At 40.7% G+C, this 23,696-nt stretch overlaps 1 protein-coding gene across 5 annotated transcripts in view; it reads left to right on the top strand.

Annotated features, from left to right (window-relative positions):
* RPGR (retinitis pigmentosa GTPase regulator) overlaps positions 1-23,696 on the top strand; it is a 99,104-nt gene that overhangs the window by 24,508 nt on the left and 50,900 nt on the right. For all 5 annotated transcript variants that reach the window (XM_054005887.1, XM_054005888.1, XM_054005892.1 and 2 more), the window contains 5 exons: positions 5,915-6,073; positions 11,410-11,565; positions 12,117-12,241; positions 13,402-13,584; positions 23,371-23,557. In XM_054005887.1, the coding sequence (XP_053861862.1) occupies positions 5,915-6,073; positions 11,410-11,565; positions 12,117-12,241; positions 13,402-13,584; positions 23,371-23,557 (810 nt within the window). The remainder of the gene's footprint in view (positions 1-5,914; positions 6,074-11,409; positions 11,566-12,116; positions 12,242-13,401; positions 13,585-23,370; positions 23,558-23,696) is intronic.

Raw genomic sequence — 23,696 nt, forward strand, 5'->3', positions numbered from 1 at the left:
TTGGAAGTTGAGAAGTTTTGACCAGCTCTGTTTGGACAAAAATATAGAAGGGTCATTAGTATGTAGACTGCCTCCTCTACTTCCAGACCACACATGGAATGGCTCTCCGCACAAGAATATTTCCTGTGTAGAAGCTCAGCTTCCCAAAGAATTCTGAAACTTCACTAATAATTTTCTGGTTGCTCTTGGGCACTTAGGGTTTGCTTATGGTCACAGCAAATGTTGGTTCCTCTGTCATAATGCAAGAGACTTCTCTAGCCACATCAGTGGTCAGTAAGAGCCTTAGCATGTACCCCACGGTCCATCCTTTCCAAATACACTTTCAGATATTGCGTTCCTTTCCTTCTAGCTATTTCAGCTGACTTGGGCTGCAATAAATGCTTCAGCTCCTCTGGATCACCATGTGTGGAATCCTAGGGCTACTGGATCTGTAAACACAATTCCTATGTTGTCTTCCCTGGCCTACCTTCCTGGTGCCTATTCTCTATTGGCTTATGTGGGTTGGCATGAAGATCCCCCTCCTAGCCCCTCTCAGTGGGGGGGAGGAGGGGAGATTTTCCTTTTCATTTCTAAGATAGGCCCCTCTGGGCCAGGGTGTAGTAGGACAGAGAGCCCTTCACATTAGGGATAATTTTACCTTTTTGAGACCTTTGGGAGAATTTTATCTAACAGAGAGATTTGATATTAGAAAAGCGAGTAAATAATCATATTAGATGGAAGCATTATGGATTGGACTTGCCAAATATCTAAACTTAATATATTTGTAAAACTGTACTCAAATCACCTGACTTCGGAGCTTTGTAGGACTTCTTATGTTTATTTGAAAGTTATGCTTCAACATTTCCTAAACTGCTTTTGCCCAAGAGGGTCTTCTTAATGTATTCACAAATTCACTGTAGTAATTGGGGCTATCTTTCTTAGCTGGATTATGAAGTTTAGAAAAGAAATTGAATAAGCCTGGTTAGTTTGGGAAGTTAATGGAAGATTGATCACTTGAATCTATAACCCCATTAATTAGGATTGTGAGCAGGTTAATAGATATGGTGCACGGTGTTTTTCCAGATTTATGAAAAATGGATGCTGAATTTTAAAAAGAATGCTTTAAATTTTAAATTTTTAAAAAGAATGCTTTAGCTTCTTTTGAGAGAGAGCTGCACATGAGATTCTAACAGCCAGTAGCTCACTGACTTGATTCTAGAAATAAATGAGATGCAATTAAATAGATAGTCATAAAAATGACTCGTGTTTTTCAACATTTGCAGCCATTGATTTACTCTTTTCTTTCTCTTCTTTCACCGCAAAACACTGGGGCCTCTCTGAGAATCCTTAACAGAATCCCGAAGTAAGAGCCTGGTACTGCAGCCTCTTCTGTATCAGTCTGACCCCAAGTTGCAAAAAGTGTTAAATTATCTAATGGATTTACAGAAACTTTAGGAATGGTTACAGTTTTCACATTATCTTTGTTATGGAGGCACTAGTTGTGATTCCATAGTTAAGGTAGTGATCCATTTTGCACTTAACGCAGGGATTCAGTTCTGTTTTACAAGTGTTCTCCTCAAACTTACAACACTTACTTTTTGAGTACAGAATTAATTTTCTGAGGATATACAAATAAATCCATTAGCTTTTTGCATTGAGATGAATTAAACTGGGTTCTTTATGAAATTTAGCATCTGGGGTCTGTCTTTTTAGTCCCAAAGGATCTTAGCAACAGAGTAACACACACTTCAAACTTTTCATATAGTTAAAATTAATTGATATCTTGTGCATAGGCTGTATTTGAAGAAATTAGATTGTAATTAATGTATTAGGCTACAGACAGTCTCAAGTCAACAGCCCAGGTAACTCTTAAGTGGAGCTGTTGTGACGTCAATGGTAACTCAACTAGTTGCCATCCTTCCTCTACAGCTGAATTACATTCAGCATTTCTACTGATGGTAATTACTCAGTGGTATGAAGGAGACAGAGAGCTGTATAAAATTGGCAGATTTAGTCCAGTGATCATTGCTCTTTAAAGGTTCTGTAGCTGTCAGCTGGCTTATGTGTCAGTTGGTTAACCTGATAGCACTGCTGCCTTGTCTCCACCGCACATTGAGGAAGCACTGCTGAGGAAGTGGGAGGCAGGAGTGTAGGAGAAGCCATTAAAGCAGAGTGTCATTGGGAATTGATCTAGCACCGATTTTGTTAACACAGCCTTCTAAATGCCTAAATCAGTTGCACATTAAGGGCCAGATTCACCAGAACACTTCAGCTGCTTTGTGGTGCTCTGGGGAGACAAACTTAACGGGTCAGTGCACTCTGGCTACTTTGCTGTACCAATGAATGTGTCCTTAAGTTAAAACTTAAATGATTTAAGGTTAATACTACATATGTTCAGATAATTAGAAATATTGCATATTAGCATTGTTTGGGGATTTCTTTTTTAGTACTCGTGTGGACACTCTTTAGGGAAATTCCCAGAGAAAAAACTGCTTTAAAATGGAACGAAGATTGAGAAGAAGTATCAGTAATTTAGGGGTAAACAATGTTTCAGTATGTTGTAATTATCCCCCAAATCAGCAATATAAACCAGGTTTCAGCAGTAGCAGCCATGTTAGTCTGTATCTGCAAAAAGAAGAACAGGAGCACTTGTGGCACCTTAGAGACTAACAAATTTATTAGAGCATAAGCTTTCGTGGACTACAGCCCACTTCTTCGGATGCATATAGAATGGAACATATAATGAGGAGATATATATACACACATACAGAGAGCATGAACAGGTGGGAGTTGTCTTACCAACTCTGAGAGGCCAATTAATTAAGAGAAAAAAAACTTTTGAAGTGATAATCAAGCTAGCCCAGTACAGACAGTACAGAATCTATCTCCCCTTGTAAGTATTCTCACACTTCTTAGCTGTCGGTACTGGGCTAGCTTGATTATCACTTCAAAAGTTTTTTTTCTCTTAATTAATTGGCCTCTCAGAGTTGGTAAGACAACTCCCACCTGTTAGTCTCTAAGGTGCCACAAGTACTCCTGTTCTTAATATAAACCAGGAATTTCAGTGTTAACTGTATTTTTTTAAAGTGTACCCTTATGTTAAAGTAAGAAATTCCCAGTTAAGGCATGCAAACAACCTTATATTTGTCCTGTACCAGCACTATAAAGGAGGAAAAAAGTGAAGAAAAAAATCTGTCTTGAAAAATCATTTGTGTATCCTGTGCAAGATCCAGGCCGATTTGCAGTTGGAGGAGTTCATGGACTGTTCCCTAATTACTTCCTCCAAGGAGGTGGTGACAGGAAGGAATGCTGCATATTGTCTGAGCTTCTGGTGGCATTCTGCTTCTCTGACTAATCTAGTCCTTCTCCTGGGATAGGAGGCTCTGTGCTACCCTTTGCCACCCACTAACTGCTGTTGACACAATCTAGCCCCAAATAACTAAGAACCAAAATTCTACAAAATTAAACATTGGCTCAGCAGAAAAACACAATGGGCCAAATTCAGCCCTGGGCAATTCAGATGATTTAAATAGAATTACCTCAGCAATTAATTTGAGCCACAGCTCTATACGCTCAGTGAGTGTTTTACCGGAGTAAAAGCTGAATACGGATTTGATAAAGGGAAGAGGGAAATGGAATGCATGCAACACAAATGGTGCATTTCGTTTGAACTCTGAATTGCTACTTTTTCATTTTTCAAAATAAAAAAACATTTTAATTCCTTGCTTTTGCCTATTCTGCCCATTTAGGTTTCATTGACTTCAGTAGGCTTTGGAACTGGTAATTGATTTTATTAACCTTGCTTTTTAATGATTTTATTCATACCCATTTGCTTTGGACAAGTGTGTATGTAGGCTTAACTACCTGTTTCTATTTTGAGTTTGAGTATGTGATTATTTTTAATTCCTTCTTATTTTCAATTTCTGTCCTCTAGACTTATTTGGTTTTGGCATGGTTGTTGCCCTTAGGACCTCAAAATCCAAATGACAGAGATGGGGAAAGGGTTAAACATGAGGGAAGGATTCTAATGTAAAATTGCTTGGGCCATACAAGGAAATATAGTGTTATATACTATGCAGTTACTTATGGGCTCATGTTTTGGAGTCTGATTTGTGTGTATTAAGAGCATTTAAAATGTAGTTTTATGAAAGTGCATTTGAATTCATAGCATTTGGATATGATCCTTTAAACATTTGCTGTGTGTATTAATACTTCCTCTTAATTCTATAAATGTGGTTTGTTAATGCTTAAGTTTATTGGGCTATAATTATGGAAAATTAGTATATCTCAGAAATGTTCTCTAGATAGATATCTATAATTATGCTTCAATAATGGGACAGTTGCCCAGTGTTTTAAGTAATGGCTACAGCCACATAATTAACACGTTTCCCTGAGCACCCAGCCCTTAGTCTAAACATTTTGTCTTGGATTTGCTTCATATGAGAGATTTATTTATCCTTTTGCTTTGGTAAATCCAGCTGTGATTAAAAAACAAAATCAAACTGTTTCTTAGAGGATATATGGAGATGTAAATAATTTTTATGGTGATTCTTTCTGCTTCATTGGAAAGTTTCTTTTTGACTTAAATAGGTTTTGGGTCAAACCCCTAGTCAGTAAACACCTTTTCGTAATACTTAGCTGTTATATAGCATTTTTATCCATAGAAATGCTTTAAAAAGGGGAAAGTAAGTTTCATTGTCCTCACTTTATGGTTGCAGAAACAGCTACAGAGTGCTGGATAACCCAGCTGGTCAGTGCAGAGCTGGGAATAGAACCCAGGCCTCTTGATTCCTGTTATTTACGACTGGCTTAATGCCTATTGCTTTTACAGTTTGCCAGAGCACCATCATGGAGTAACTCTAATTGTGGCTAAAAAAAAAAAAAAAATGACTGCATTTGGCTGCTTCAGGTATAGAGGGAGTCTCAGTGTGAACATCAGTTCTAAGGAGCAACTCAAGTACTATGGGAAATGTTTCTAACGACTTCTTTCAGGCGTGGTGAGGACCCATAGCTATGTCCTTGGAGCTTCACCCAGAAACCAAAGATCTCTCCCACTTGACCTAGCTCTTACCTAGGATAGCAGAATGCTAACACAGCTTTTGGAACAGAAAATCAGATTGGAATTTAAAGACTGGCACAGCATTAGACAGTAAATTTGACATATTTAACTCTTCTATCAATATAGTAGAAGGGTAAACAGGTGGCGAGATTAGATAACTCAGACTGACGTAAAAAACAAAGGTGGAAACTGTGTTAAAAAAGTGTTAAAACAAAGGAAACTCTTTTATAAAAGAACAGATTGCTGTATTTAGGATTGAACAGATTGCAAACCCGGTGCCCGTAAAACTAAGTCTAGGTGTCTGGGAAGGATTTTCTTTTATTTAACTGCTGGGCTGACCAGAAAGCTGTTATGTAATACTGAGGTGGAGAAATCTCTTCTGATGGAGATAATGCCATAGTGAACCTTGGAGTACTAGATATAGTGCCATCTATTTCTAGTCTTCAGAACAGTGGTTCTTTTCTTGTTATGTAGCTCATTAACAAACCTTTTTACAATATTTGCACTGCTTTCCTATTCTGTCCCCTCACTCTCCATCGGAAGAGAGCATGGACTTTCACACAAAACATGTATCCCATTAGTAGGGCCAGTCTTTACTAAGACCTCTGCAAGCAACTCCAGTTGACTTATATAGTGACTAGAATGGGAGTTGTGATGCATTGACACCTTTCAGAATCAAGTATTGTTTTGCTTTTCTTCTTGACAGACTTCTCACATAGGGAAATGTTACAACTCTCATTTTGTTTGATAATTTAAAACAAAAGAACAAAAAGCAACAGGTACTTTACAAATCATGAAAGCATGAGAAAATAACTTGGCCCAGCTCTGCCTTTTAGTGAAGTACTATGAATTCTGCTCTGTTTTGTATTTCCACAGGAGATGGTGAGCTCTACACTTTTGGAGAGCCTGAGAATGGGAAGCTAGGTTTGTTGCCTGAACAACTGAAAAACAATAGGGTTCCACAGCCTGTTCCTGGAATTTTGGAAAGGGTTAATAAGGTAGCTTGTGGTGGAGGACATACGGTGGCACTTACAGGTATGAAAACGAGTTGGCTTTTCTCTGATCCTGTAATTAAAAGAATCACTTTGCTTGATAGAGCAAACACTCTTATGAAATGTCAGACAATGCCTAGAGAAACTTTTCTTCTATCTTATTACATTGAAAATGAAATGTCTTTTTTTTCCGTGAGTTCTACAAGAAAGCCTCCCCTTGTGAAATTTTAAATGACCTTGAATATGTGTTAGAGAGTCACTTTTCTGACTATAACCACTGTTTAATGGCTATAAAGAAAAATGTATGATCTATTGGGAAAAATACAGGACTGGGATCCATGAACTAATTATTTCTAATCTACTCCTGCAGGAATTCTGCACATCTGCAGATATTCAGAATTCATGCATCCTGCAGAATTTTTTTTCCTGCAGAAAATATATTTCTGCCAAAGTGTTGCAGTTCCACCTTTCACCCACCAGAGGCCACTGTGGTGCCACAACAGCTAGCAGCATAAACACAGCTGGCTGTTGTGGCACTACAGGGGCCTCTGGTGGAAAAAAGGTGGAACTGCAGCACTTCTTTGGCAGAAAAAAAATTCTGCAGGACACATGAATTCTGGGAAAGAATTGTCTGTAGTAACTCAGCGCTCTCCCCATCTACTGTCCCATCACCAGCCACTGGAGCTATTTGCTTCTAGCAGTTGCAGATCGGCTACATGCCCTTGTAGGCTGTCTCATCATACCATCCTCTCCATAAATTTATCAAGCTCAGTCTTGAAGCCAGTTAAGTTTTTTGCTCTCACTGCTTCCCTTGGAAGGCTGTTTCAGAACTTCACTTCTCTGATGGTTAGAAACCTTCACCTTATTTCGAGCCTAAACTTGTTGATAGCCAGTTTATATCCATTTGTTCTTGTGTCCATATTGATGCTTGACTTAAATAACTCTTCTCCCTCCCTCTTATTTATCCCTCTGATGTATTTATAGAGAGCGAGCATATCTCCCCTCAGCCTTCTTTTGGTTAGGCTAAACAACCCAAGCAATTTGAGTCTCCTCTCATAAGGTAGGTTTTCCATTCCTCAAATCATCCTAGTAGCCCTTCTCTGCACCTGTTCCAGTTGGAATTCATCTTTCCTAAATGATCTGGGAAACCAGAATTGCACACAATATTCCAGATGAGGTCTCATCAGTGCCTTGTACAATGGTACTAACACTTCCCCGTCCCTACTGGAAATACGTCGCCTGATGCATCCTAGGACTGTTAGCCTTTTTCACGGCCGCATCACATTGACAGCTCATAGTCATCCTGTGATCAACCAATACACCCAGGACTTTCTCCTCTGTCGCTTCCAATTGATACGCTGTCAGCTTATAACAAAAATTCATGTTGCTTAGTCTCCAAAGGTAGGACGTTGCACTTTGCACTATTAAATTTCATCCCATTTCTATTAGTTCAGTTTACAAGGTCATCCCAATCTTCTTGTATAACTCATCTGTCTCTAAGGATTGTGATTAAAAAAAAGCTTTAAGAACATGAAGCAAGAATAACAGGCACAGCAGCTGTGAAGCTGTGTGTGAGCAGATACTGTTGGTGCACTGTTTGGCATGAAGGGACAGATCCTGAGTATACCCTGTTCCCTCACCCCACTGGCAGGCTGAATAAGGCCCAGATCACTCCTAATACTCCATGAATGCAGATAACTACATTCTATTACCTATTTCTGAGGGCTCCCTCCTCAGGCTCCGGATGAGGAGAGCAGAAGTGACCAAACTCCTTAGTCTCTACTCTTATTGTCAACTGTGCTGCTGTTCTTTTTAGAAGTTGAGCAAACAGAACAGATTTTATCGAAGTTCTTAATGGTGTTGCTACAGCCTATAGATGATACCCAATCAAGCAAACAAAACATTGTATGAAGCCAGACTATAGTATGGTGCAAGAAGCAAGCAAGGAAAAAAGGAATTGGGCAATATAATTGAATTAACTGAAGTTCAGCTGCCCAAAATGATCTGGGAAAAATTTGTTTTCCTGAGGAGTGGAGAAAATTAAGGCACTATGCAGAGCTCGTTTTCAAAGGTCTCCTGAAATTCAAAGATGAGGAGGCAAATGGGAATTATAGGCTAATATGGATAGGGAAGGGATATTTGTAATATTTGAGCTCTCTCATTATGTAAAAATACTCTTGGAATTGTGCCTTCATGCTTCACACCAAACCTGAATCCTTCTAGAAATCTCTAGCCATCGGGGAATGCATGGATCTCATCTTGAGCCACGGAGCACTCCTATAAGGAATCATATTCCCCCTACACCCTTATTTCCTCTCTTCACCATCACAGCAAATCAAAAATCTGGACTCTGACTACAACTGCTTCATCTGTAATTGCAGCTACCACTTTGAGGTGAGACTTGGAGGAAGTGTTCTGCTGTATGTATCCATTGACATGTATACAAAGGTGGAGATATGAATAAGGTGATAGAGAAGAAGAAAGATTGAAGTCCTTGGTCATTTGCCAAACTACCACCCTTTTTTAAGAAAAAATATTTCATATATCACAAATCCTCTCAACTTGCTCCAAAGCCAGACTGACAAGAAGAAATCTCAAACCTTATTTTGGCTTGAAAAAATCTAAAATCCTATTGTCAGAAGCACAGTTATGCTGCTTGTACCTTTGGGCCTTTTTTCTGCTGTAAAAGAGAATGCTTAAGTCCTAACCAGGGCCGGCTCTAGCATTTCTGCCACCCCAAGCAGGGAGTGAGGGACCTGCCGCCCCCGAATTGTCGCAGGTGCCGCCCCTCTCCCTTGGCCGCCCCAAGCACCTGCTTGTTAAGCTGGTGCCTGGAGCCAGCCCTGGTCCTAACTCAAACTATCTTGAACTTATCCCATTTTACTAAGTTTTGGAGGGGACCATCTGTATTCTGTTGTGGTGGCGTTGAATGGAATCATGTCCAACAGTAAGTGCTCAAGATAGTTTGGAACAGTTTTGCTATGCCTTTGCACTCTAGCCACCAAAACTTCTTCCCTTTATCATCTCTTTACAGGGAACCCTTTCATGAGAAACTGCTGAAAGGGATGTAGTCATAACTCTTCTCTATCTCGAGTAGAGTAACAGAAGTGGTTCCTTAGCAGTATCGGAGACAGAGATGCTGTTTCCAATGCTTCCTGAGCTCTAATGGTTTTTGTTTGGTTGGGGTTTTTGGGACGTATCTTCTATTATAGGCTCAAGCACTCTGAAAATTCAGAATAGTGGCCTTGGCCTCAATAATTGCATTACAAATCTAAGGGATGATTTGCCTGACCCTCTTGTTTCTATGTATTCCATAAAGACTGCTCATAGGAAATACCTTCTTTTCTGTGTTGGAGAGGATCATTACCTGTATTTGATTTTTCTTTTGCATCCTTGGTCTTTAACAAATGTCTTACTGTGGTGGCAACTCACTTGAGAAAGCAGTGCATTCTTTTTTTCTCATTCCATGGCAACTGACTACTAAAAGCACAGATGTTCATAGAGGCTTAAATTGTCTTAGAGAAGAGTATGTTCCATACCTTGGTTTAGACTTAGCAAACAATATGATAAACATCCAACTTCACTTAAACTCATTATGTTCATCAGAGCAAGGATGACAAAGGTCTCTTTGTCTCCAGAGAAATTTCAAGACCTATCTGAATGTTCCTAAGGCTATTAGAATTTATGGCATCATGCATCCTGGGAAATCCATTTGCCAAATTGAGGGCGAGACTTCAGTTCTGGCTAAAGAAAGTATCTGCCTCAGGAACAATCTGTATTTGTAGCTGGAAAGTCTAGGTATCTATCAGTTATTCTTCCATTAATTGGAATTAAGGGATCTTTCTGATTTCTTATTTTATTTTACTTGTTAGCAATCCCTTTCTGGATATTTTTTTCCTAGCACGGAATCTTCCAGCAGAGGGAGCTTTAATATTAAATTTAGTAGGAAGATAATTTTACAAAATATTCTGCATACTTAAAAAAAAGTCTTACTCTTTATATTTCATGGTCTTTTGATTTTGCAGAAGTGATCCTTAAAACTGTTTTAAAAGAGCGATGAGGGGAAAAGATATCCTATAAGCAGAAATACTACTTCTTTTTTTTCAGCTTTGTGTTACTGTATTCTTTGTTGACCTGAAGTTGCAATTAAAGTCAATGAATATGTTGGGCTAGTAATGCTGGGTCTGCTCCACTTCTATTTTCTTCCCATCCCTCTTCTTCTCCCACAAGAAAGACAAGATAAAGGTGGGAGAGTGGTTGGGAGATAGCGCTGGAGTAAATGTAATGTGTGATTTGTGTTTAAATGTGCTACCAGTTTATTGCTTCTCTGAGAATGCAGCCAAAAAGTGTTCAGTTACTGTATGTAGATGGCTGTTGTGACAGCCTGGCATCCTCCCTGGGGTGGGAGGAGCTTGTGCTTCTCCTGCTTCTGGTGCTATGACATGGCATCTACCTCCATGGGTAGGAGACATTCCTGCCCTGGTGCTGCAGTCTGGCTTTTACCCCACAAGTGGGAGGAGCACCTACTCGCCCTGCTGGTGTACAGTGTGACTTCTACTTAAGTTTGATTTCCTGTGGGAGTACAATGTACATTCAGACATATTCACTTCCATTCCGAAATCTTGAGTTCTTTCTTTTGATAGCGAGATGTGTGGCTCCTTTACTTCCACTTAAAAAATCATCAGATATTTTCAACATATGCAAACATAAAACTATTTTTAAATGCTTTTATTTAGCTGCTGAATGTAACCTTGCCATCTGAATGACCTTGATTCTTGAACAGAGAGAAACGTTCTAAAAGCAAATGTTCCTGATACCTGCTGGTGGTTGTATGGATAATGAATATGAAGAGGAAAATTAAGCTTGGAGTTTCCAGATACATTGCAATAACAACATTGTCAGTGTTTTTAATATTTCAGCAGTACCAGACCTGCAAAGATTTGGATCATCATACATAATAGATTTTTAAATGTGGCAGGAAGTTCAAGAGTAGGCTATTGAAGAGGAAAATATACATAATGAATTTTTTTAATAATCGTGGGCTTGTGTTGATCTCAGCTGTAATATATAACATTGTATAATTTTCATTGGCTTATTTTCACATGTGCATTTAGTCAATAGCTTATTTTGCAAATACGCCATGAAACAAAATATGTAGCAGCTCGTACCAGTTTATTTTCTATATGTTTAGTTAAATCTTTCGGAGGAAGGGTGGTTTTTCATTTCATGTTTCTTTTGATTTTTCTCTTTCATTGTGATTACACTTTATGAATTGATAAAACGTTTTATAAAGTTGGAGTGTGATTTGATTTCTGTTTTGCCAGTAGTGGGAAGATTATAATTATAATTAACTGTTTACTTTCCATGTACAATTTTCAGAAACAGATGTATATACCTTTGGCCTTGGACAATATGGGCAACTTGGACATGGTACATTTATTTTTGAAACCTCCGTACCAAAGGCAGTGGAACATCTGAAGAGGCATAAAATATGTAACATTGCATGTGGGGAAAATCATACAGCTGTAATAGCAGGTATGTATGCTGAAACTTCTGAAATGTACTTAAAATGATGATGTATTATCATTTATGATATGGATTTTTTTATTATAAAATGAGCACAGTGAGGAACAAACAAGCAGATTTAATGTAAGGTTAAGTGACTGCCCAAGGCCATCCAGCGGTCCGTGGAAGAACTAGATTGGAGTTTAGGAATTCTGTTTTTGACTTTCTGTATATAGTTATTCCTGTAGACGACACCACCTCTTAAGGAAACTGTAGCCTCACAAACTCCTGCCTGACACTCTTGCATGAGTCTCAGTTTTGCTATACAGTTGTATTGTATTTTTTCTTAGTGTTTTAATTTTTGGTTACCTAGACTAACAATCCCAGTCAATACTTTTGTCTGAAAATGTATTTATCTTCTGGACCATATTCAGTAGTTTAAAAATCATACAAATCTTTGTTCATATTTGATTTTTGAAAATGAAATATACCTTGCTTTCAAAATATATTTAATTCTACTCTTATAACAATTTTGTCATGTGCTTTTAACGGACCTTCTACATGTTTCTTTTTCCATGTAGACAATGGCCTTATGTTTACTTTTGGAGATGGACGACATGGCAAGTTAGGACTTGGAGAAGAGAATTTTACTAATCAATTCATACCCACCTTATGTTCTAATTTCTTGAAGTTTGCAGTCTATTTGGTAAGGCTTTGCTTTGTTCTTTTTTCTCAAACTTTGAAATGCATATACTTTATAAACATACCTTATTAAGGGAAATCTGACAGTTTAAAATCATATTTATAATATTTCCTTATAGTATTAATACTGTAGATTAATACTGAAAGAATGTTAAAATGTTTTGTTCTATTTACCGCTTCCCATTCTGCTGCTTCACTTCTTGCTCTGTGATCAGTTTGGACCATAAAAATAGACTAGTCCGTTTTTCTTTCAGATTGTTGTGCACTTCCACAACACTGCAATGTTTAGGTTGCAAACACTTCAAAGGAATCTATACATTTCAAACAAAAAACTTTTTAACATTTTGGTAGTTTTAGTTTTAAGAATAGCCTTCCATCCCAATGTGTGGACCTAAACCACCTGGTGTATATCACTTTAATATCTAAGATTATTTATAATGTAGGTTATTTACAAAAGTTTAATAAAATGAAAATGTATTCATTTTTTAATCCAAACATGATGAGAAGAGAGGCAATATTGTTCTTTTAGGTTATTGTTTTAGTCTTCCTGCTGGTATTGAAGAAAATTGCTGTAATGCTAGCTCCAAACATTCAGAAACTGAGTCAGGCCCCAAAAGATCAATTAAACAAAACAAAACAAGCCATTTTGGATTCTTTTTATTTGCTTCTGTTTTTTGGGCCATCAACATGCCACGTGGGTCATGTTTTCAAGCTTTTCTCTACAACTATGAGGGATAGAAACTTTTTGTAAAAAAGAAAGCTGAGATTCTCATGTAATAACTTGTCTTCCATACTGGCTAGGGCTCTAGATAAAACATCCAATATTATGAAACTTGTGGTAGTTTGCAAGAGATGGTAACATTATGTATATGTAATATTGGCTAACATCAAAATGATTTACTAAACTCCTTTGAAAATTGATGCAGAATTTGTTGCTTGCTTCTGGAGAGTTGGCTAGTTTTATTCTGTTTTACGATATATTATACTTAAAAAGTTTCGATCCATTATATTTTTTAAACATCAGTGATTACAGTTTGTACTCTAACATACTGAAGTCTGTAACTAAGTGTGGAGCAAAACATTTGGAGCTTCTAACATATTTCTTAGTCCTTGGTCCAGAAGATGAATGCAGGCCAATGAGATCTTTTTGTGTTTACACTGTAGGTTGCTTGTGGTGGCTGTCACATGCTAGTTTTTGCCACTCCAAGGCCTAAAGGGTCTGAAGAAATACATGAAGATTTACGTGAAAACTGTTTGGCTGCTACTATCTCTAAACTGGGTGGTGATTCATTAGTAACTAACACCTTGCAGAGAACGTTATCGGCTCGAATGCGACGGAGAGAGAGGGTAAATTCAGAGCTAACTATTTTTGACATTTATTAAGTTTCCATGATTTTTTTTACAGGAAAAGACTTTTAAAAAAAAAATTAAATTTATAGCTTACACTCACCAGATAAATATCCCTCTTTGAAATAAATGTTTGTATTTCAAGGTTCTTCTTTGAGTAATGTTCCTGTGAGTGCTCCACTTCAGGTGTGCCTGCACCTTGCACCTTTAATTGGAGATTTTGGTAACCGTGCCTATTCAGGTGCCCCACACATCCTTGTGCCTTGCAGCAAGGCTATATGGGGCTGTGCAGACAAACTGCCCTCAGTTCCTTCTCAACTGCCTTCAGCCTGAGACAGTGTCTACTGTGTGCCTGTTCTCTTTATTATTCAGCAGTTAGTTAGTTAGGGTATGTCTACACTATGGGATTACTCCGAATTTACAGAATTTTATTTTTGGCAACCGATTGTATAAAGTCGAGTGTATGCGGCCACACTAAGCACATTAATTTGGCGGTGTGCATCCATGTGCCAAGGCTAGCGTCGACTTCTGGAGCGTTGCACTGTGGGTAGCTATCCCATAGCTCCCGCAGTCTCCCCCGCCCATTGGAATTCTGGGTTGAGATCCCAATGCCTGATGGGGCCAAAAATTTGTCACGGGTGGTTATGGGTAAATATCGTCAGTCAATCCTCCCTCCGTGAAAGCAACGGCAGGCAATCATTTCGTGCTCTTTTCTTTGGATTGCCCAGACAGACGCCATAGCACAGCAACCATGGAGCCCGTTGAGCCTTTTTTCACTGTCCCCGTATGTCTACTGGATGCTGCTGACAGATGCGGTACTGCAGTGCTACACAGCAGCATCCCCTTGCCTTTGCAAGTTGGCAAAGACGGTTACCAGCCATACTGTACCGTCTGCTACTGTCATGGGTGCTCCTGGCCGGCCTCGGTGAGGTTGGTAGGGGTCGCCTGGACAAAAATGGGAATGACTCCCCAGGTCATTCTTTTCTTTAAGTTTTGTCTAATGGAGAGTCAGTCCTGCCTAGAATATCAGGCAAGCCTACTAAAGGACCAGAGAGGCAAACGGCCGCTCCGGGTCAGAGCCCCAGACATCCCACAGAAATGATGAGCTGCATGCCATTCTAGGGGATGCCCCTACAACAACCCCACCCGTTGCTTCCCTCCTCCCCCCCCCACCCCTCCCAGGCTACCTTGGCAGTTATCCCCCCATTCGTGTGATGAAGTAATAAAAAATGCATGAATTTGAAACAACACTGACTTTATTGCCTCTGCAAGCAGAGATCAAAGGGGGGGGGAGAGGAGGGCAGGGCGGTTGGCTTACAGCGAAGTAGAGTGCACCACCATTCTGCACTTGCTCAGCCTATAGCTGAAAATGGGAATCTGTGATAAGCACTAAGATAGAAGCTCAGGCAGGACTGAATCTCCATTTGTGTGTGGGCCTTTGGTTGACACTGGTAGAATACAAAATGTCCCAGGACCTGTATGTTGGGGGACAGTTCTAAACGGCAGTTTTATTTTTTTTATTTGCAGCAAAACGTAGAGGTCTAAGTATCTGATTGTGAGCCCTGGTAGCAAGGGGTAGGCTGGGGTAGGTGTGACCGCGCGGTGTTTCCGCCTGGGAGAGCAGCCTGAGGCAGAAGCCTCCAGCTGGCATGATATTCCAGGCAGGACTGAATCTCCATTACACAAAACTTAAAGAAGAGAATGACCTGGAGTCATTCCCATTTTTGTCCAGGCGCCGCGTCTGCCAGCAGCATCCAGTAGATATACGGTGACAGTGAAAAAAGGCAAGAAACGAATTTTTCCCCTTTGCTTTCACGGGGGGAGGGAGGAGCTGACGACATATATCCTGAACCACCCGCTACTATGTTTTTGAACCTTTAGGCATTGGGAGCTCAACCCAGAATTCAAATGTTTTTTGGAGAGTGCGGGAACTGTGGGATAGCTACAGTCGTCAGTCGCCCCTCCCTCAGTAAGTGTCCATTTGATTCTTTGGCTTTCTGCGCTTGTCTCAGCTCCTTAAGTTTCACACAGCACTGTGTTGCGTCCCTGTTGTGGACTCTGTCCATCATGGCCTTGGAGATTTTTTCAAATGTTTTGGCATTTCGTCTTTTGGAACTGAGTTCTGATAGAACAGATTCATCTCCCCATACAGAGATCAGATTCAGTATCTCCTGTACGGTCCACGCTGGAGCTTGTAGGGAACTGATAGTCACCTGTGCTGATCAGCGCTCCACGCTGGGTAAACAGGAAATGAAATTCAAAAGTTCGTGGGGCTTTTTCTGTCTACCTGGCCAGTGCATCTGAGTTCAGATTGCTATCCAGGGTGGTCACAATGGTGCACTGTGGGATAGCTCCCGGAGGCCAATAGCGTCCACACTAACCCTAATTCAAACCAGCAATGTCAATTTCAGTGCTACTCCCCTCGTCGGTGAGGAGTACAGAAATCGATTTTAAGAGCCCTTTATGTCGACAGAAATAGTTTTGGCTTAGTTGTGTGGACGGGTGCAGGGTTAATTCGATTTAACGCTGCTAAATTCAACCTAAACTCGTAATGTAGACCAGGCCTTTGTATGTAGTTAGTTATTTTATAGTGTTTGTAGTTCCCTTTTTTCTTTTCCTTTCTCTTAAAAAAAAATATTGTTGTAAAATCTTTCCCTATTTAGGGGTCATTTTTTGTTATTTTGCTTGGGTGATCCAGGTTCCGCAGGATTTAAAAGGTGCCTCTATTGCTGTGAGGCTGTCCCAATCAGGCATTCTCAGTGCCTTCGTTGTTTGTGAGATACTCCTATTCCCAGTAAGTGCATAATCTGCACTTCCTTCAATGATAGATCCTGAAAAAATAGGGAGATCAAGTTTTAAACTCCTGAAGATGGTGCAAGCCTTAAAACTGGCTTCAGATCCAGGGCGGAAGATGACCCTGTATATAGATGTCCCAGAACAGCTTGTGCCCCATCCACATCAGTATCTTGGTCACTGGAGGTTGATAGAGATGGAGGCAGTATCATGGCACTGATTGCATCTATGGCACCAAAGACCTCAGCAAAGGTAGCCTTGGCATCTGCCTCTATTCAGAAAGAGATCAAGACTTTCTCAGAGATTTACTCTTTGTCAGTGGTGCACAAGAAGGCTATGTAGACCTCAGGTCCCCAGGGGAGTATCATGCAGGGTCTAAGTGATTCCGGTACTGCAAAGACCAGGAAGACCGTTTCAAGGAGTCAGTCCTCAAAGACAGACTCAGTACTGAACTCAGGTATCATACGCAGAGCCATAGACACTCTTCCCAGAAGAATTTTAGTCTCATCCCTGAACATCAGTTGGTACCAGCCACTTGGAAGTCTTTGCTACTGAAGACTGCTCGATTGGTGTAATTAGTCTACTTATTCCCATGCCAAGCACTTAGTGCCAGCTACATCAGTACCGAAGCTGTCCTCCACAGGTTCTTTCTTGGGCCTGTCGTTGATGCCATAGAATTTAGATACTCTAAGGCTCTTCTAGTATCTTCAGAGTCAGAATCTCCTCTGCTAACTGGTACCAGGGGTTTACCCTCATCAAGTTTTACTTGGTCACTGACCCCATCCATCATCTAGAATATCATACTCGCCCTCGTTTACAACACAAGCAGAACAGTTATTTTCCCTCCTCTCCCCCTTGGATATGTTGAAGAGGATCCCCGGACTCTCAAATTTCAGAATAGGCTTCCCCTGTCTACTCTAGAACACACTGCTGCCTCTCCTACACTGAGGCATTGGAGGAGTATAGACCTCAAAGGACACCCATGTGGCAAGAAGAGAGATGGTTGCCTCCACCTATCCCATATGCCCCCCCACCAGTGGCCTTGTTGGGAGCTATGGGCATTCTGTCAACAGTTTTGTGATGAAGTTATCACAAAGGAAGGAAGCAAAGAAGAGTACATTCCCCAACCACCGGTGGCACTATGAATGCCAGGGGAGAGAACCTTTGTGGAGTTGGAATCAAGGGCAGACAAGGAGGTAACACCTCTTACAAATATTTTCTCCTCATCGTCTGAAGAAGTTGTGATGTCTCCATCTTCTCTGGCAGATGACTTCAGGTAGTTACAGGAACTGATGAAATTGCTGATACACAGTTCAGGAGTCACACCATAAACTCCTACATATTTTACCTATGTCAAAATTCTTGAGGATTGCCATTCCGGTCAACAAAGCTCTTATGGAACCTGCTAAGACCATTTGGCAAATCCCAGCTACCGCACTGCTTATCCGCAAGGAGGTGGATTAAAAAGTATTATGTCCCTTCCAGGAAATCATAATTTCTATTTTCTCACCTAGTGCCAAATTCTCTGGTAGTGAAGTCTGTTAATGAATGGGGCAAACAATATATCTCAAAGTCCACTCCATACAGCAAGGACCACAAGAAGCGCTATCTTTTTGGCCATAAATCTTCAGCCACACTTCATTTTAGAATAGTGAACCATCGGGTGCTCATAGCGAAGTATGCCTATTTGAATTACAACAAATTTAATTTCTTTATTGATCATTTGCCAGAGAAACATTGTGACCAATTTAAGGTCATTATTCAAGAGGGTCAGCTCCTGGCAAAGACATTGCTCCAGGTCTCCTTGGATGCTTCAGATACTGCAGCACAGTCTGAGAAAAGCGTCTTGGGCTGCAGCTGTTGTAAGGCTTCCCAAGAGAGGTCCAGAGTACCACTGAGGACCTTCCCTTTGATATTCACAAGCTCTTTGCAGACTCAATGGATACATCTTTCCACATTTTAAAGGACTCGAAAGCTATGCTGAGATCCTGATTTATACGCCTGTAAATACGAGATTTAGTAAGTCTCAGAGGGCACAAAGATCATGCCCAGCCCCCAGTTCAACTTACCATAGATCATCTGAGCCCCTGGCCAGGAAACCAAGATTTGTGACTCTTGACCTACAAGACACGTTTTCATGTCGCTATTCACCTTTCATACAAGAGGTTTCTTCATTTTCTAATCAACAACAAACACGAATATCACATGCTCCCTTTCAGGCTATCTTCTGCTCCAGGGTATTCTCAAAAATTCTGGTGGTAGTTGCCACCCACCTACGGTGTCTGGGTATATTAATTTCCCCGTATCTGGACGATTTGTTGATTGGGGCAGATCTTATCAGGAAGTGTTGGTGGCTGTAAAGATGACGTGTTCTCTGTTCCACAGCCTGGGCCTTCAACTCAACCTCTAAGTCTGTTTTGACTCCAATACAGTATCTAGATATCATAGGAGCTTGCCTGGATGCAGTGACAGGCAGAACATGTGTCTCTTCCAGCAGATATCTCACACTGAGTCTTATCTCAAGGATTCATGGCAGTCCTCAAGTAACAGTAAGAGATTGTCATCAACTGCTGGGGCACACATCAGTTTACGTCTTTGTAGTGCAACATGCCAGATTACATTTCCGAAGTCTCCCTGGATGGCTTTGAATGGCTTACAAATCAAGCAAGCACATTAAGGGAAGATTAGTGGCTGTTCCCCAATGGGTTCTATGGTCCTTCAACCAGTTGAAGGTCCTTCAACCTGACCAAAACCTGCACAGTACCCTCCTACCATAATGATAATGTCAGATGATTCAGTGTTGGGTAGAGGGATACATCTGGGACCTCAGAAGATACAAGGCAAATGCTCACTACAAGAGCAGCTTCTCCTCATCAATTGTCTGTAATTGAGAGTGGTCAGAATTGCTGGCCTATGCTTTACACTTCTAATCAGAGTCAAGTCAGTAAAGATAATGACAGACAATGTGAAATACATGTACTATATCAACTGTCAGGGAGGAGCACATTCCCCATCTCTGTGCTGAAGTGATCAAACCTCTGGCATTGGTGCATAGCCAACCAGATAGTCATTGCAGTTTCTTTCCTCCCTGGTATTCAGAATACCATGGCAGATGACCTCAGCAGAGATTTCTTTCTAAATTACGATTGATAACTGGACTCTTGAGTCCTTGACACAGTATTCATAGCTTGAGGGTTCCCAGAGGCTCACCTGTTTGCAACAGCAGCCAGTGCAAAATGCATGAAGTATTGCTCCAGAAGGGTCTCCGTCCCCAGCCCATAGGAGACACTTTTTTCATTTAATGGACTAGGGATCTTCTCTACGCTTATCCACAGACACTGTTGTTGTTGAAGGTTCTCAACAAGGTCACACAAGATCAGGCCAGGTTAATAGTGCTTGAACCAGCATTATTCAAACAAGTTTTGGATCCCTGTCTAATTAGACTCAACTCTGGTGCTCCATAGCATCGTCCAGTCAGTTCTCATCTGCTGACTCAGCATGCCAGTTAAACACTTCACCCCAACCTGCAGATTCTGAGGCTCCAGGTATGGTTCCTCAAAGGTTTTCTGAAGTAGAGAGATCCTGTTAATCAGAAGTACAACACGTTTTATTAGATCAGTGTTCTTCATTGCAAGGCCTGTGAGCCAGTGGTGACTCCCATCGACCCTAAGCGTGGCTTGCTAAATTCCTCTAAGCTATAAATAGCCATGCAGCAGCTCTAAAGGGCCATGCAGCAGGGACCTGGAGAGGAGAGAGGTGAGGCTGGGCAGGAACTGGGGAGGGGATCAAGTTGGGGCTTGCAGGGCTGCTGTGGGCCTCTCCCCCGGCCCCGGAGCTCCCTTTTGCCAAAGGGGGGAGAGGGGCCCCTTTCCCAGAGCTCCAGGCTGCCTGCCGGCAGGGGGAGAGAGACCCCTTCCCTGGAGCTAGCTGCTGTCAGCAGGGAGAGGGCTGGGGGGAGTCCTCTAGCCCCAGCCCCAGGGCAGCCTGCCTGCACCTCAAACGCCTCATCCCTGGCCCCACCTCAGAGCCCATACCCCCAGCCAGAGCCCTCAGACCCCCAATCCTCTGCCCCAGCCCTGAGCCCCCTCCTGCACCTTGAACCCCTTATCCCCAGCCCCACCCCGCAGCCAGAGGGGTGAAAAGAAAACCGAGGAATAAATTGACCAACAAACATTTGGATTGCCTTACTAGGATTGCGATGACAGATTACAAATACTGCATAAACAAAGTCAAGGAGGAACAGGCACACTTTCACTCATCCAGTTTTTAAAGTAAGTTTTGCATTATTCTGCTCTTAAAAAGTTTACTCGCATAGGTGCCTTTTTAATTCCATATATTTTCCTGGTTATTATTTTATAAAAGGAGTATCGTTTTATTGTACAAGTAGACTTTGTTTTAGTTACACGAGTGGCTCTGTAACATTACATCATTAAGGAATAGGAAGCAATGTGTTAATTTAGTAGTTGATGTGGCTCTCACATTGAAGGTTTTTTGCCAAAGTGGCCCTCACTTCAGAAATAGTGAGGAGCACTGTATTAGATAGTAGAAAAAAAACAACAAGAAATACTTACCTCCTGAAATGAAAATATCATCTTTGGTGTAACAGTAAGGACTCACTGTTCTCTTCCCATCGTATTGGATTACCTGTTGGAATTGAAAACATCAGGATTTTTTGTGAATTCCATTAGGCTCCACTTAGCTTCAATTCACTTTATCCATAAGGATTTTTTTTTGGTCTTCGCTCACCCAATCATGGCAAGATTCCTAAGAGGTCTATTGGATCTCTCCCCTCAAATCAGAGATATTAGTCCCAGCTGGGACCTGAACCTAGTTCTTAATTGCCTCATGAAACATCCTTTTGAGCGACTAGCTGTGTGTTCTTTATTAAATTTATCAATTAAGATAGCTTTTCTGGTGGCCATCATGTCTGCCTTCAGGGTTGGAGAACTGAGGGCTTTAATGGCAGACTCCCCATTTATGGTATTCACCAGAGACAAAGTATGCTGTGGCCTCTTCCAAGATTTTTGCCAAAGGTGTCATCAGAATTTCATATTAAACTATTTATCTCCTGTTTTCCCACCCCCCAAACCACATCAGAGTCAGGAAGCTATTTTCTATATCCTAAATGTTAGGAGGGTATTAGCCTTTTATCTAGCTTAGGACCAGGCTGTTTAGATCTAGATTGTTTGTATCCATTGCGGACAGAAACAGGGCATCGGTAATTTTCAAACAGAAGGTTATCAAAGTGTATATCCGGCTGTATTAAGGTCTGTTACAACCAAACTCAGGTTCAGCCTCCTTCGAGAGTGATAGCACATTCCATAAGAGCACTATATAAAATCTGTAGCCTTACTTAGTCATACCAGTTGCAGAGATCTGTAGAGCATCAACATAGTCCTTTGTTCATGCTTTTTCTAACCATTGTGCCTTCGTTCCTGCTGCAAGATCAGATGCTGTAGTAGACAATGCAGTTCTTTCCTCTGCTCTTAATCTCCCGCCTCCTTACAGGGTGCTGCTTGGGAGTCACCTGAAGTGGAGCATTCACAGGAACACTAATTGAAGGAGGAGAGGTTATTCACCCTATGTAGTAACTGGAGTTCTTTGAGATGTGTGTCCCTGTAAGTGCTCCACTAGCTGCCCTTCTTCCCTTTTGCTTTAGCGTCTCCCTGGTGGGACTTTATGGTAGAGAAGGAACTGAGGGTGATTCACTTTTGCAGCCCCGTATAGCTTGAATGTGGGGCAGAAGGATGTGTAGGATGCATGTGCAGGCGGAACAGGCATTGCAACCAAAATCTCCAGTCAAAGGTGCAGGGTGCAAGCACACCTGACGTGGAGCACCCACAGTGACACACATCTGGAAGAACTCCAGTTACTGCACAAGATGAGTAACCTCTTCTTACTTGATGATGGGGAAAAAATGGGTAATTGCCCTGTTTTGCTTTTTTATGATCTGTAGAGGCCTGAAATTTAACAATGTGTAAGAGCCTGCTGCTTTTTGTTCCTCTCTTTAGAGATATCAGGAATGTTGAATCTCACCTTCCCTGTTTTTCCAGGGGCTTCCTTTGGAGGCCCCTGAGAAGTAAATTAGGAGATTTCTTGTCTGTTTATCTAATGTGTGAGTTAAATTGGTGTTTGGTTTTTGTTTTGTTAACCTGAATAAAAATTACTTCCTCTTAAGTAATAAGGTTTTGCTTCCTTGATATCTGTGGTGTCGTAAAACCACCAGTTCGCCAGTTGTCCATAGTGTCTTTTGGGGGGTGGGGAGAAACAGTGTAGAGAACATTTGAATTTATAATGTAAAAACCAGGAAAAGAAAAAGGGGATGACTTTAGCATTGGGGAGGAGAAACTTTTCATGCCTTCTTTATACATCATGAAGAAACAGGAAATCACACAAGCCCATTTTTCTTCAGAAACCAGCTTCCAAGCTTTGTTTATGCTAAGCTCTGATGCTATTATTATGTATCATGTAATGAAACATACTATAATATTTCTACAGATTCTTACATTTGAAATGAGTGTAGAAATGTGTGAATTTTTGAATTTTGACCTGTTCAAATTACCGTTAGTTTAATATTAAAAAGATATATCCCTTGAAGGCCATTGTGCCCTTTTGATACCTTTGAATTTTGAAATCCAGTTTCCATTCTACAGAATGTAGATAAATACAGAATAAAGGGAAAATATTCTATGTACCTAAATTGTGGATTAAATAAACTCTCATTCTTTTAAAATCATAATGGAAGCTCTTTTTTATTGTTGCTTATTTTAAGATATCGAACAATTATTTGACTGTTGTGTGGAAAGCATCAGCTTAATATACCTATCAATTTTTTTAGGACTGTAAATAATTGAAGAGTACAAACAGCTTTTATCATACTTAATTATAGTATTTTCCTCTAGCAAATACTGTAATTAAAGTATGAGAAAGTGATTTTCTCTTATCAGTCTCAGAATGTTCTCAACACTTTCTTTAAAAAAAAATTTTTTTAAGGAAAAATCTCCAGAACAGTTTTGTCGAATGGTGCGAACGTTACCTCCGTTGGGAGAAGGCTCCCTAAAACCTTCTTTATGTGCTGCCAGCAACACTGTCCCACTCAGTTTACTCACAACAAACCATCCTGCTGTAACGGAAGTGAATACAAATAAAGCGATTGAATCTACTGTGGACTGTAAAACAGGTGAAACATAATGTTTCTGTTTGTTGCGGTCTTCCAAGCGCTAGATATATACTGTTTGTACTTATGTGAGAGAACCACTCATTTGAAGATTGAGGACTTTCATAACTTGCGACTGAGCACGACACCTGGGTCTCAACCC

Source organism: Malaclemys terrapin, chromosome 1 (genome assembly GCF_027887155.1).
Source record: "Malaclemys terrapin pileata isolate rMalTer1 chromosome 1, rMalTer1.hap1, whole genome shotgun sequence".
In the NCBI taxonomy this organism is placed as follows: domain Eukaryota; kingdom Metazoa; phylum Chordata; order Testudines; family Emydidae; genus Malaclemys; species Malaclemys terrapin.